At 38.2% G+C, this 15,438-nt stretch overlaps 1 protein-coding gene across 1 annotated transcript; it reads left to right on the top strand.

Annotated features, from left to right (window-relative positions):
• Positions 1–739: 739 nt before the first annotated feature.
• Positions 740–11,462, top strand: LOC131669647 (mannosyl-oligosaccharide alpha-1,2-mannosidase IA-like; the record flags this gene model as incomplete). Its single annotated transcript, XM_058944683.1, has 2 exons — positions 740–1,553; positions 11,226–11,462. Coding segments are annotated over exons 1-2 (627 nt in total), but the record flags the coding sequence as incomplete, so codon positions are not given.
• Between the last annotated feature and the right edge of the window lie 3,976 nt (positions 11,463–15,438).

Here is a 15,438-nt window from a genome sequence, read left to right as displayed (position 1 = left end):
ATTACATTTATACGCAAGTAAAGTCATTACAGGCATGCTCTGAGTACATGAAGTAGTTTCAAAATAGCTTGCTGGCGCAATTTCAATGTACTTTTTTCAGTGTACAGTTAATGATTAATTGATTGATAAGTTATTAAATTAAAAAGAATACATACTCTAAAAGATTCTTCTGGCAAATTTACAACAGCCATCAGCGTATTGTCTCCCTGACACTCCTAGCAAATTAAATTAGAGCAGTTGCAGTTGCAATAACAGCTGTACTGACAGTCAGCGCCGCTCGCTGGTAGTTAGAACGACGTTGTGCGCATGTGCCGCGCGCAATGATTATTGATCAAATGCCAATTATATTTTTTATCGTTCCTTCCGCACCCTTTGATTTTTTTTCAATTAGGACCACATATTCTTGATGCACAAATTACGCGCAACTCAATGGAGTCGTCAGAATTCGGAAATTTTCAGTATTTCCACGAGAAAATCGCAATCGAAGTTTAGCCAGCACCCGACTTTAATTAATTAATACTGGCGTAATTAAAAGTTGCACAAATTATTTGATCACGGGTTCTGAACGCGCAGCTTCTACACAAATTGATGAATATTTTCTAAAAATTTTCATCCATACTCGGGTGTCCACTTCACAGACCTGAGTGAGACCACGTTGTGAGAGTGCTGTATGTGTGTGTGTTTCTGAGAGAGAGTGAGCGTCGAATCCGTTGTTGTTGTACCTCTCTCTCTCTTGCTGCAGCCCGTCACTCGTTCTCCTTCTCTGGTTTTCTCGCCAAGTATAGCGGCATTTCTAACCTCTATCTCATGCTCGATTGCCACGGGCTAAATTCGGTCAGGCGAAGTCGGCTCGTCCTGGGTGTTCTGTCAAAAAGGTCACTACGTGATTGTCGCAGTTGGCAAATTATCAGTCTGCAGCTGTAACCTCTGTGCGTAACGTTTACAGAGCGTGTCAGTGCTGTGAACGCTGTCATCTTCTGTACAATCGCGTCTTACAGTCAAAAATTATCAAGGAGATAAGTGGGCAAGGTGCGCGTGTCCAGTGATCCAGTGTGCTCGTTTGCTTTGTATGCTTTGGTGCGGGTGTCGAGGCAGGGCTAAGTAGTCATCGGTCAGACGGACGAGTTGTCGCGTAAAGGTGCACGGCGGCCAGGACGACAATCATGTCGTCACCCGTGGCTGGCGCTGGGCTGCTGCCGAGTTATCAGCGCATCGTTAGCGGCGTGCAGCCGGCCCAGCTGTTCAGCCGGCGCTCTTTCCGGCCACGAGAGAAGTACCTCATACTCCTCGTGTTCCTTACTTTCGGCATCGTTTGCTTCGGCGCCTTCTTCTTCCTGCCCGAGGACTTTCGCGCTAATGGCGGTGTCAACAGTGTCTACCGCGTGTACCAACGAATGCAGAAGGCCGGCCCGGAGCTGCTCATACCGGCGCCACCCAGGTCCCAGGACGACGATAATTTTGAGAGCAACAACCGGATCAATGCCGTGCCAATGCACCACGGGGACATCAGGGCCGAAGATCCCCATCTCGTCGAGGACAAATTGAAACTCCAGGTAGAATTCTTGCAACTCTTCGCCAAAGTTCATTTCATTTTATTCCATTGATCACTTGGCAAAAGTGAAAGATATTCCAGAGCAAGTTCACGACTCGTGTCGCCTGTTATGTGCCCTCCTTCGGCTTTTACGCGATACTTAACTTTCTCACGTTGACTCGCTCAGCTGCTCCGTTTTGCATGCCCTGCTGCTAGCTGGCTGCTGCATATATCGCGCATCTTTTCCTTCTCATATTGGGTATATATCGCCTACATAACCTCGAAACTATATGCGCTCTCTTATTTGGAGTTTGCACGGTAGCCGAGCAATTCCCAAATGTCATACTAAGCTGAACGCATGCTTTCCTTTGCTCTATATATATCCTATTGGTGAAACTGACCATTCAGATTCATTTTCTTGCTTACCGTTTTAGATTGCTATATAAATTTTTCGCAACACTATTGCTTCTTTCGAATTCCGCTTTTGAAAAATTAAAATACTGGTTTTTTTATTCAATCTTCATGTGTTCCATATTCAAATGCTGTCAAGTTCGTAAATGCTTATAGAGTAGAAGCTAAATCACATACTCAATTGACATGAGCGTATCAACGTTTATATCCAATTTATTAGAATACGTCGAGTGATATGCAGAAAGCGTGTCATTATAATATGTCATTCTTTAGATGATTGAAATCGCGTGTGGATGCACTTTTAGACGATACACAATACACGAAAATATAGTAGGCAAATCACACTAATTGAATGATTTATTAAAAAATGTATGGAATAATGAAGATAAATGTGAATTGTGTCGTGCGAAAACATTTATATAAAAGATATTGAATTTTGCATGAGTTGGGATTAGTCGGAGTAAAATGTAAATGGTATACGGTACGTGAGAAAGGATGAAAGTAAGTGCGCGATTCTAGTAAACCTTTCGCGACTTTCAAATCGCTCACCGTTAGCTCGCGCGATCGCGCAACAACACGACAGCTACTATTCTCATCGTTGTGTGCTACTTTTTTTCATTAAAATCCGAATTGAAATATTCTTACATTCGCGATACTTTCCACTTTATTTCATAAACTTCTTCTTAAAACATAATATTATCTACTGGAATCATTATCAATTATATAATTTCTTAAATATTTTTTCCCAATGTATATTTGCAATTTATTCATGTAATTTCTTGAATATCTTATTTCACTGAGTATTTAAATAGTCTATGAAGAGTTTTTTTTCATATACCAAGAAGTTTATTATCGTTTTTGGAGAAAAATGTAAATCTATTTAATAAACAAAATATCTATATTTTGCGAATTCTATTCAATTCAGAAGTTTCCAAGAATGAATGAACGGATGAATTCGTTTTTCTTAATTTTGAGATGTTAAAGCTCGTACCAATTCGAAATATTGGCAAATGTTTTTTAAAATTAGACATTCAGTTGGAACTTCGGAAACCTTTAAAACAGTATAAATATTTTAGGTCTTAAAATTAAATTATCTTGTCTCGACTTGAAGTGTCTCTACCCGTACAAAAATTATATCAGATTAGTGTTCACGATACCTAGTTATTTTCTGTACCAAAGTTCATCATGACATGGTTATTAGATAATTGACGACGACCTACGTCATCTAAAAAATGCTTTCTACGAGTTAACTAATTTCTAGAACAAATCTTTGTGTTATTAATGTTATTTGTGTAATTATGCTGAATTAAAATTAAAACGTAATTGTATTGATAAATTGTTTAAAAATGCTTATTTTTACTTTTAGTTATCAATGTATAAATAGACCTCAAGAAATTCAAACAGGTGGTCCAGCAGTGTTCAACTAAACCTATTAATTTTTAATTATCGGGGGCCATAAAAAAAAACAAATAAAAAGTTTTAACATTTACATATTCAAAATTGTAATCAACTAATTTTAGAGATCGCATTAAGTGTTTTCCTATTTTTTCTAAGTTGGAGAATCATTCTGTCAAATGAAAAACAAAAGTATTTTTTTGATTGACATTGATGAGGAAATTTAGGTTTATAGTAATCTTAAATTTTTTCGTTCTGAAAGGACAAAATTCGAGCACAGCATTTTGCGCTGTAACTTTTTAACTAAATATCGTTGAAAAAAAGTTGAATCAAATCTATATCAATAGACCGGCTTTTTTGTCACATTAACACAAACTAAATTAGCCTACGATTTTTAAATAAAACGTTTTATCCATAAACAAATGCCAATTGTTTCGATATTTTTCTTCAAAATTGTTTATTTTGATATAGAAAAAGATAATGCTGACTATCCCATATTAAGCTACCATTTTCCATTTGTTCAAAAGTGTAAACAAACCTCAAATCATTGTAGGTTGTACGTTGTAAGATGATATTTGTGATATCACAGTTGCCGCAATAAAATAGAATTTCATAATAATATCATGAGAATGTTCTTTAATCTTTAATCTTTTATCTTCTTTTATCTTTACTCTTGACACAACGCATTCATAAGAACGCGCTTATCCTAATTATTCCAACTGCATGCGAGAACAAACCTTCTGATCTATCATAACCAATCGGCTGTAATCCGCTCCACATGGATGGCTTTTTTATGTAAGGTTATATTTGTCAACTATGTTTAGCCTCTTCATCAACTAACGTTAGCAAAATACTATTTGAGGTTTATTTACATTTTTCAACACATGAAAAATGGCAGGTCAATATGTTACGTTTGCGAGTTCATTTTCAAAAATTTATTTTGGAAAAACTGGTGGACCGAATAATCCAAAATGACTTCATTGTACTCTTATTGATAAAATCTACCGATCTATATTTTTTTGGATCATTTTAATCAATACTTGGACCGAAACTATGGAGCAAAGATTGTCCTATTTGTTAGTATATCTATGTAGGGGTAGGGGGACCCTTAATTTTAAAAAATTTATAACTTTTTTTATTTTACCTTTTTTTATTTTACCTTTTTTTATTTTTTAACATTTTGTTATGATGTTTATGTGAAATACATTAAAAGCGAATCGAACTCTGACTTATGAATTTATAGTACGTAACATTCATAGTCTTTTTAAAAACACTTATAGCAAATTTTTTCAGACTTTTTTTTCATTTCGCCTAATACTATTTATTAAATAACAGCATTAATAAGAGATGGTTACATCAATTTATCAAAAATTGAAAATGTCTTATTTTTACTCCACAATGACGAAAAAACTTTACAATATTTATCATGCACATCAACTTCACCTATATTTTTATATTATATAAGTAAAATGTGATTGCCATCGGTATCTCTTTCTTACTTTTTTCTTCTTTCGAATAGCGTCTAACAGTCTTGATAGAACTTACTCCTGTTGCTGTCAAAAGTACCGACACCTCTTTGGAGTCCATCAATGTGATAAAGTTCAGTCCATTGTTTTTGTTATGCTTGACGACATGAGTTCCTCGTTTCTCTAACATTATTTTTGTCTAGCTAATTTTTTTCTTCACTTTATCCTTTCTAACTACATCAGTTGCTCGTAGACCTATCTTTTGGGGATGTATAAATAAGTCCAGATAAGTAAAATAATCGTCACAATAGAAATAATATTAGGACAACTTCTTGGACACTACATTTATTATATAGATAATTCGATTGCCTAGTGTAATTTTTGTAATTTATTTATTACATAATTTTTTTCATCATATATATCACAATCAAGTACAAAACCATCGACTATACAAAGAACCCCCTCCTATAATTTTATGCCAAAACAGACTGGTTAATTTTGTATGAATTGTTTTATTAAGTCTATTAAAAACTTTTACCATCATCTCATCTACACGAAAAAAAATCAGAAAGGATCTAAAGCACTTGATATTTCGCCTGAATATTTCAACAATTTTCTAAACATACCAAGCTAGGTCACTAAAATCTTGGTTAAAATGTTTCACATCCTTTATTTCACCTTTTATAATACAAAAATCATATCCCTAGATGTGGTTGATCTGACTGCAGGACGTTATAGATAAGGCTTCGTTGACTAGTAATCTCTTATTGCATCGCACATATTGAATGTAGACAATATTATAATTCCAATAAATACATTCACATTAAACAGCGACACAGTTATGCCATTCTTATCAGTTGCTTCTTGAATATATGTATTTATTTCAGAAAAGAGAAATATTTTAAATAACTCAGTAGCGAACTAGAAACTTTCTTTTTATAAATATAAATTCTTTAAATAAATATTAATTTATAGTACTTTCACTATGTAATTTTCCACCTGTTGTCCATTCATATTTATGGTTATTGTCGAGATTTTTCTAATTACGTATATATTATTCATGAATTTGTTTGTATGATAACAGATTATGAATTTTGTCGTTACGTACTCGTACTTCATCATTATTTTCATTTTCCTTATTATTGCTGTCCCATTCAGATTCCAAATCAGAAGTATTTGTTTGTAGCAACATTAAAACTTCAAAACGGTAATTTCCACTCAATATTTCTTATAAATCATCTCACAAAATTCTTGCTATAAACTAGGTAGACGAACGTTCACTAAATATTTTTCTTGAAGACATTTTGATGTTAGAATAATTGTTCACTTCCAAAAAATAGTCGCGAGAAATATTCTTGGTAAGATAGTAATTTATTTATTTATTCATTGATATGATTAACAGATCATAAAACTATTTTAAGTAATTAACAGACATCGAATATTGCATAGGAATATTACTTAATATACATCCTTATTCAATTTAGTAATATAAATTAATCATAAGTTTTATAAAATCAATATATAATCATTTATTTGAAAACAAAACTAGCAGTCGTTATTCAGAAATGGCTAGATGCTCGTGACTGCCTCGTAACCTTATAAAAAATGTATAAAAGTGAAAATAATTTAATGAAGTAAAGAAATATGGTATAATTGAATGTAACGAAATTTTTTAATGGTCCATATTACCCAAAGTATTAGTGATTTATATTCCCCCAAAGGCTTTTTTTACAAAAACAAGGCTTTTTTTGAAAATGACGTCGTATTTATCGTTGATTAAGTAAATGGGAAAATTAATAAGTAGTTTGGACGTATGCTATATGCTGAATCATAATTAAGAAACATTGGTTACTAATATGTTAAAATTTTCAAAAAGCGGATGATGGCCAAAAATTTATGGAATACAGTGTGAAGTAATTAATAAACATAGTGAAAAAAAACTCCGACACCCAGGGTACTTATCTTTATAGAAATTAAGAGGTAGTTCATATTACCTGAAGGATCCATATTCATCCACTCTCTCCTACTTATGTCACCATGATATTCATTGATTATTAGGTAGTAATTGGAATCTAATCTTAATAGCATTAATGTCACTGGTTTGTTCAGTCCGAACGTTCGAAATTTCTGATTTTGTGCCTATAAGTCTTTTAAAAATTTTCACTTTAAATAACGACAAACATTGTGCCGGAAAAATGTATTAACTAGTAAATTAATTGTATAACCAGCATGATGCTGCATGAAATGATATGGAAATATTTATGGGTGCTAAACAATTTCTTTTTGTTTTTATAAATCTGTAAACACACACACACACACACAAACTATTCATTGTAAGACTGTTCAAGAGTTGACATAGCTTTACAAGTGTTAACGATTCCGCTGTAAATACACAAAAGTTTTGCATGAATTTTAATGAAAATTTTTCATTGATGATTTTTGAGACGCGATGTTTGTAAATTGTGCCCGTTACTACATAGACTTTCACTTTTCATAAAAATTACTTATAGATACATACCAATATTATTTCATTGCTGTTTTATTTTGCTTAAAAATCTCAACTAACTTCAGAATAGAATATAATCGTACCGATTGACATATTTAATTAAATAATTCTTTATACAATAATATAGTTGTAAACATCGTTCTCTTGCTAAAGGAACTAAATCTATGTGACATATTAAACAGAAAATTACATACATAAACTAATAAATAATGATTTGTGAAAACGTGCAGATGCTTTGTGACTTTTTCTTCACTGCGCAGGACATTTCTTTTGATCATTGGCTACGCTGGCGTTCTGTGATGTATTCAAATTGCAACGTGATATAGTTTTGAGATGAAGCTGTCGAACGATGGGTATGGGGAAAAATGATTGCACAATGCGATCCTCCACAGCTGCTATTGGAACGGATCTCTGAACGGTTGCTATAGTGTTGCTACAAAGAATTCTTCCGGCCTCTCGCTGCATACGGATAATAAAAAAGGCCACTTTGTTTTTTTATTATTATTTTACCGCGAAAATAAGATTAAGGTAAAAATATCCTTGATTTAAATATCACATTCAATCATTTTCAGATGATTTCCTGATTTTGTGGCAACTAAGCGGTGTGATGACACAGTTTACAAGCAATTTATTACGACAACTACAATTTCTCTTCGTCGTCGCTGTTCCTTATGATAACATAATAACAATAACTTCGTCATATTGCAAACTGCGAAATACCTAGACTATCCACCGTTAAGCAATTGTAAATACCACACTCACATAAATAATATCTAGAAATACCAAATTTAAACAATATAACTAGAAAATTACAAAAATGCCAAAAGTTCGTGCATACGTAAAGAAATATTTAAAAAACAGAAAAATGTCTTATATTCTCTTTTTATAAAAAGTTGTTAGTTTTTGCACGACAACTCCTTTGATCAAGACATTAAAATGCCATACATATATTTAAAGAATAATTAAATTATACACAATAAATTTGAACAAAAACACTTAATACACAATAATGATCAAATAATGAAATAAAACAGATAGCAAGTTTAAAAACTTCTTATTGATTTAGATGAAGTAATATATTAAAATTATTCTATTTACTAGTCGTAGAATATGTAAAAGTATCCAAATAACCAACATTTTGTGCCAAAAAGCAAAATTTTGCAAGGATTGCTAGATTAAAAATTTTACTTGAATGAAGCAAAAGTCCTGATTTTGATAATTTGGAGAACATTTTTTCTTCAAAATCCAGTTATATTTGAAGATATAAATATATCTTAAAAATTGCAGAAATTCCAACATGCTAACGCACGCACTGACAAATGGCCAAAAACAGCAAAATAGCATAAAAAAAGGGGGACAATAAGGAAACATGACTTCGTGTGCTTCTCTAATTACTTCAAACGAAATAATAAGTGAAAATAATTATTAACATTAGATACAGCACATTGAAAAACAGCAGCACAAATGTTGAATAAATAATCATAAAAATAAAAAAATTCATGAATGTAGAGTATGCCAATTTTTATACATTGTAATGGATTCTAGGATATATGTTCAATACTAATAAAATTACGAGGTACGATATTTTCATGGACAGCGGCAGAGATGTTGGGAGTCGCAACCGAGTAAAAACCATCTGTCCTGCAAGCTGTTCGGCATTCTTATCTCGTTTAAATATATTATTTCCGGCTCTAAGTCATACTTTTTGCAATTTCAAATAACTAAATGATAACATGTTTGGTTGTATTCAATTCATCGTTACCCGTTATTGTAAAATATTTGTGTTCGAAATATTAATTTTAGCTTGCAACGTTTTTCAAATGTATATTTTTTCTATTTTCTAAGTAATTACCACAAACGACAGTCATTAGGCATACTTGTTGAGATTGAAACTTTTTTTAGAAAAAAGCCATTGTCGATTGATCATAACTATCAGTCCGCATCATGTTTTATATTTATTATGAATCAAATTAAGGATGAAAAGTTATAGTATTTTCAATAGTAAGATTCTTAATTTAACAAATTAAGAGTTTGGCAACGATTATATTGACAATTTTCCACTTGTTTGTTTTTAAAATTCACAATTAGAAAATCAAAATACACTGGAAGAAAACACCAAGATTTGCAATGGACATAATCGTTCTTTAACGCAAATCCTACTCTTCCTATAAAAAATCCGTATTAAGTTCACTTTTCAAATAAACGAAATTTATCAAGCTATTAGGAGTCGTCTTTTAGGTCGATCGCGTAAGCCCAGGCGTAAGAGTGTCGATTGACGTCATCGCCCCCCAGTCCACCCGGGTTAACGAATAAAATTCCTCGATGTTGCACGCGTGCATGCGGGTGTGACTGCGTTCAGCAGATTAGGCTTCTATTTATATTTAAAATATTTAGATATTTGGATTGTCCAAACTGAAGTTTGTCTTATGTCCTTTTATGCCATCCCATCAAAAAATCCACTTTTTCGAAATTGGAATGGGTTAACATTTGTGTTTTAATCTAGATTAATATAGCTATGCATTTAATCGCATCGTATTATTCGATTTGACTTTTTTACACTTTAAAAAGTTCGTATTGGAAACTATTTTCATTGAAGTAATGCATGAAAACAAGGTTAAATATTTTTTACGATATTGAGTCAATAAAAATGTTACAGGAGGAATATAAAAGTATACACAGGGTTTGATACAGATTACGGTGTGCAAGTGATGGTTGTTTTAAGCTTGTTACTCAATCTTTTTTTTTTGGTTTTTCATTTCAAGTAAGCAAGCGAAGAAGAGCTAGTTAAACACAGAGCTTTTCCCGACAAAGTAAACATTAAACGATATTTTTTTCACACAAACGAAGCTTAGAAAGTCAGCTCGTCGTTTTTAGGTTGAACAACGTTTTGAGCTTGCCAGAGTTATTTCTTAGTGTGTCACGTTAATTTTGTCCAACAAGTCGATTTCGCCTTGTTCGACTTTTCAAAAGTGATGCAATTAAAGCACTAAGGTATGTTATCTGTCTTCTGGCAAAAATGATTTTGCGAATAGCGATCAAGAAGAAATTCCGATAGCACTAGAATAAGAATGCCAAATCTATTCGTTCGCAAGATATCCTAAAATGAGCAAAATGAAGTTGGACTTTCCGAGACTTATATAAGTCTGAAGTTTTGAAGCGAACTTGGTTAGTGAACGGCGCTTTTATCTCTTTTGTAATATCTTCTGAACTATAACGGACTTTCCCGTGTAAATTCACGTGGCGTAAGGTCCAAGCAGGTAAAGACGAAAAGACAAGGCAGCTTTGTCATTGATATAGCTTCGGTAGATTAGAAAGTGTACTTTGCAAACATTTGGCTGGACGCGTACAGGGGGCGGCTGCCGGAGCCAGGAGCACGTACACTGCGCCAAAGAAATTGAACGAGGCGATTGCGAGCGCGCGCGTATGTTTAGACGCTAGCGGGGGCAAATTTGGCATTCGCGTGGCTGTTTACGTAGGAGCTAGGAATCAGCTCGAAGAGCTAACGCCACGCTCGACACGACGCATCACTAGATGGCTCTGCCTGTCAGCCAGTCTGCGAATCTATCCGCGTGTAGGTGTACGTGCACACTGGCACAGATCCGACGCGGCTGATCGCTGCTACGAAAGCGCTGACCTCGCTCACTCATTGGTAATAAGTTTGCGCACTGGAGTTGCCGCTGTTATCGCATCTAAAATCAGTGCAGCGATGCATTAGAGCAGGCGCGCTTATCGCGGGCCCCGAGAGCGGGCTGGCGCGCGCTATCGCGTAGCTTTCTACACACACTCGCGGACAGCCGGGCTAATGTGGCACTCGAGCGGAGCACTAGCAGAGCTGCGATATGCTTTCCGCGCGGCTTTCCGTCCATCGACCATCGATTCTTCGCATCGATTGAACTGTCAATGATCTGGTTTGCAGGCGAAAATCGACGAGGAATATCAGAACCACAAGACTCTGGAGAAGCCGGAATTGGCGAAGGCGCAATGGGGCAAAGAAGCGCGCGCGAGCAGCTCGACGTCGAGCGTCGCGGCGGTGCGCCAGTGGGTGGAGAGGCAGGAGACGGTGCCGGCCGAGCCGGCGGACAAGCTGCCCCTGACGACCGGAGGCGAGGACCGTGATCCCGTGAGCCGCATGCGGAGGGACAAAGTTAAAAAGGTTGGTACGCACACGACTTTGCTCGATGACGATCTGCCGGCGAGGACGGGGATGCGCGCACGACGAGCCGCAACAATGGCTGTTGAAAAAACAAAAGCGAGGATCGCATCGCGGCCAGAATAAACAATGGCAGAGGCTCGGCGCCGGGCGCGAGGCTCTTTATCAGTGTAGGGCTCTCGGCGCCGCAGCGCCAGCCGTCCGCCAGTGCTCGGCCGATGAGTCCGGCGCGTTCGCATTTTCAAGGGGACTGTTGACACGCTCGCAGCGCGCGCGCATAAAAGAGCCCCACAATAGGACAAAGGCAAAAAAATATAGGTTTCGCGTGCTAGGCGCGGCCCAAAGGCTCGGAATAAAAACGAAATAACGAAGCGCCGCCTGGCCCCTTACATTTGCTTGCCCGTCGGAGGAGTTCAATTTCCCAGTACAATGCAGCGGCTGTTCAGTATGCAAATTGCTTCGCTATGAAAAGCGTACAGGAAGAGGCACCTGCATGTGCCTGCAAGCTGCATGCGGACGCCCGATATGCCGCCGCCACCGCCGCCACCGCCGCCACCGCCGCTGCAGCAGCAGAGCTTTCGCTCGGCCGCCAATTACCAGCCTTCTTCCTCACTTTTACGGCCGCGCAAATGCTACCCTTACCCAGTCACAAGCACCCAGCTAAAGCATTCGACTCTTCGTCTCTCTCTCTCTCTCTCTCTCTCTCTCTCTCTCTCTCTCTCTCTCTCTCTCTCTCTCTCTCTCTCTCTCTCTCTCTCTCTCTCTCTCTCTCTCTCTCTCTCTCTCTCTCTCTCTCTCTCTCTCTCTCTCTCTCTCACTCAGCCGTTTATCAGCACCTGTGTGCAGAGTACGTGCTCCTCTATTTCTATTTGACGCAGTCCTAAGCGCATTGTGCCGGCTTTTTCGATAAGCATCGTGTCGATCAAAAGATGGAAATAATCACGAGTCACTAAGTCCATTCGTGTGCACGAGCGCTTTTGCTACAACTAACTGCTTGACAAAAATCTTCAGATTTTCTAACGCGATATTTTAAAAAAAGATTCCAATCAGCTTCGCTTTATGCAAGTTCTGCAAATAATTGCTGGGTTTACGACGCTCGTAAAGTCAACGATGCCCTCTTGATCGTTTATACTGGCATTGTGTTATTAAAAAGCATCGAGTGAAGAAGGAAAGTAATTTTTCCACCGCAAGGTATATTATTTGGCTGACAATGTTATTCGGCATGATAATCTTGATTTTGATTGAAAATTAACATTTTGCATTTATACATCACGTGACAGTAAACACGGCGGTTGTGTACCAAACTGGGAAAGTAATGAGCTGAGCGTGCCGAGGCCGTTAGCAAACAACCGTTGCCAAACCAATTCACATATTTGGCAATATTCGGCTGTTTCATACTGCACTAAAGTTCGCTTGTTTAATCTGCACATTAGTCGTGCGACCAGTCTCGTTTTTATTGCATACTGTTTCTCATCTCGTATCATATTTGTTCCTTTATGTAGTTCTTCATCGACGATTAGCACTAAAGTTGTTATACTAAAACAGTTTCGAGTACATACATAAAAATGTTTATATACTATTAAAATATCATCGTCACACTCACTCCGTATATCCCATTGTCGAACTGATTGCTCATGAACCTCTTCTCAATTTAAAATTAGTTGGCGCATCGTTCTAAAATATTATTATTGCTGCACCATTTTTTGGTATGTTGATGTAAACATCTATCAGAATTACATTTTACGAATCTTAATGTAGCTTACTCTTTTGAAGAAGAAATATTATTCAAAAACCATTGCAGAAAGCAACGTTCCGCAATCTTACTTCGAATTTTTATTTCTTTAAAATTGATAATTTTTCTAGTGAAATTTGAGACATTGTAGGTGTCGAATTTCGGATAAAAAACGACCATTTTTAACACGTCTGTCATTGATTCAAAAAGTCAGTGAAAAACGACAAAAACCGTTTCATTTGCAAGGTGTCAAATTTCATCTCTTAATTTTTCCTATCTATATCAGCCTTCTAAATTGTTGTAAATAGAAGCTAGCTCAGTTTACGAGTAAAAGTTTGCTTGATACCTAAAATATAAAGGTAAGAAAAAAAATAGCTGGTGCGAATTTTGACAATATTTGTAAGCACCTTCCGTTAATATATATCTGAAATAAGAAGAGGATAAAAATTCGGGGGTTCTAGCGAGAAAAATTTTTGTTTTAACGATTTGAGATCCCAGGACAAGGGATTGTCTTTTATAGATTTTAACATAGTATTTTGGTAAATGACCATCATTCCTGTCTTGTGCTTACCAAATAATTGTAATCGGTGGACAAAATAAAGAAAATCAAAGATCAATGGATTGTCATTTATAGATTTGGAATAATTTTTTTAGCGAATAAAATAATGAAATTAAAAATCGACTGAGCGATCGAAGAGGCGATATTTAACGAATGAATAATCAAAGAGCTCCTTTTTCCGCGCACGACATTTAAAAGATTTGTGTCGAAATGTATGACTCGATTGATTTATTGAAATGAAATAATTGCATCAGCAGTGAGATGATTGTTTCTTCAGAAAAGTATGAAAACGAAGTTGCTTTGATGGAAAAGAAGCAGAGGACAGTCGACTCGGTGCGAGTAAAGAGTTTCAGTCGAATAGGCAGTGCCCGAAGTCTGTCAGAGCCGAGGTCGAAGTAGAGATAAGAAAAGCATACAAACAAACAGGACAGAGTTGTGCCAACATTGGGCGACGGGCAAGATTAAAGGTTAAAGTACTCGGGGTGGGGTGTGGGCGGCGGATAATAGTGGATTGTAGCTGGTAGGCCTTTGCGAACTCTTGATCGAGCACAATATCGGCTTCGGGCACCTCGGCGAAAATCAAAGCCGTAGGCTCGCTCGCTCTTGCGCAGACGTGATGAATTAGTAGTGGCCGTGCCGGCGACGTTAGCAGGGCGAGTACACTCGACACCTATAGGCCTCGCAGGCGGCACAGACGGCACACAGCCTCCTTCCCAGCCGCTCCTCGCTGCTAGATTAATGGCGGAAGTGAATTTAAATGGACATTGTGCAAGCCTCAAGACACGAGAGCGCCCCTGCCGAGATTTGGGGCCGCTTCCCTCGGAGCAGCGCCAACTTGTCTACGTTGGTTGGCAGCCCGGGGCTGCCGCCGCCGGCGCCCTCGAGCACCGTTGCTTTTTTGCGGCACTGTGCTTTTATCGAACGGCGCCCCACCGTCGCGCGGCTCGCGCCTTCGACATAAATCGTTAGCAGCAATGAGTGGCGAGGCACTCCACGAGTGCGTTTTGTCGCGGTTGAGTCCCGCGTCGGAGGGCCGGGGAGAGGCCGCACCGAGAGCGCGCGCGACGGCTGACTGAGTATCATCGGCAGATCTCCATAACGGTTCCATTGTGCTCGTGACTCGGCGCCAAGCCATTGTCGTGTTCATATTGGAATCCCGAATATTCGGGCTTGTTCCGCCTCGACAATGTAGGCGCGCGCGTCATCAAGCACAGTACAGGGCTTATTGCGAGCGATACAGCCTTTCACTCATCAAAGCCAGCTCTCTCGCTCGCTGCTCGCGCCGCTCCGGAATAGCTGCGACGGAGAGAAAAATTCAGGCGGATGTGGCATTGGGCGTGGGCGAGGATGGCGCCGCGCGCGGGCGCGCGCGATCGGAGCCCAATCGAGCGTGTGCGAGCGTTCTTCGTTGCAGGCAGCGAGGCGCAGGCCGACAAAGCTGTCGGCAGTTCGCGGCAGCGGCCTTGGCGTCGGCCGGATGAAAAACTTGGGGGACGAACGCGCGGCTTATCGGATTAGCTCGTGCGACAGGTCCGCGTTCCGTCGGAGCGTCGATTTGCCGCACCTCGCAAGGATTAGCGCCCCGTCGTCGACTCGCTCGCGCGTAGGCGCGCTGGCTGCGGCTGGCATCGCTCGGTCGTCAGCCGCGTAAGCCCCGAGCTCGCCTAATTAAATGCCGCGCGCTTACC

The sequence above is a fragment of the Phymastichus coffea genome, unplaced genomic scaffold (genome assembly GCF_024137745.1).
Source record: "Phymastichus coffea isolate CEN01 unplaced genomic scaffold, Cenicafe_Pcof_1.1 PCOF00095, whole genome shotgun sequence".
Taxonomy (NCBI): Eukaryota; Metazoa; Arthropoda; class Insecta; order Hymenoptera; family Eulophidae; genus Phymastichus; species Phymastichus coffea.
Note: the sequence above shows the minus strand (reverse complement) of the source record. Positions and strands in the feature narration are given on the sequence as shown.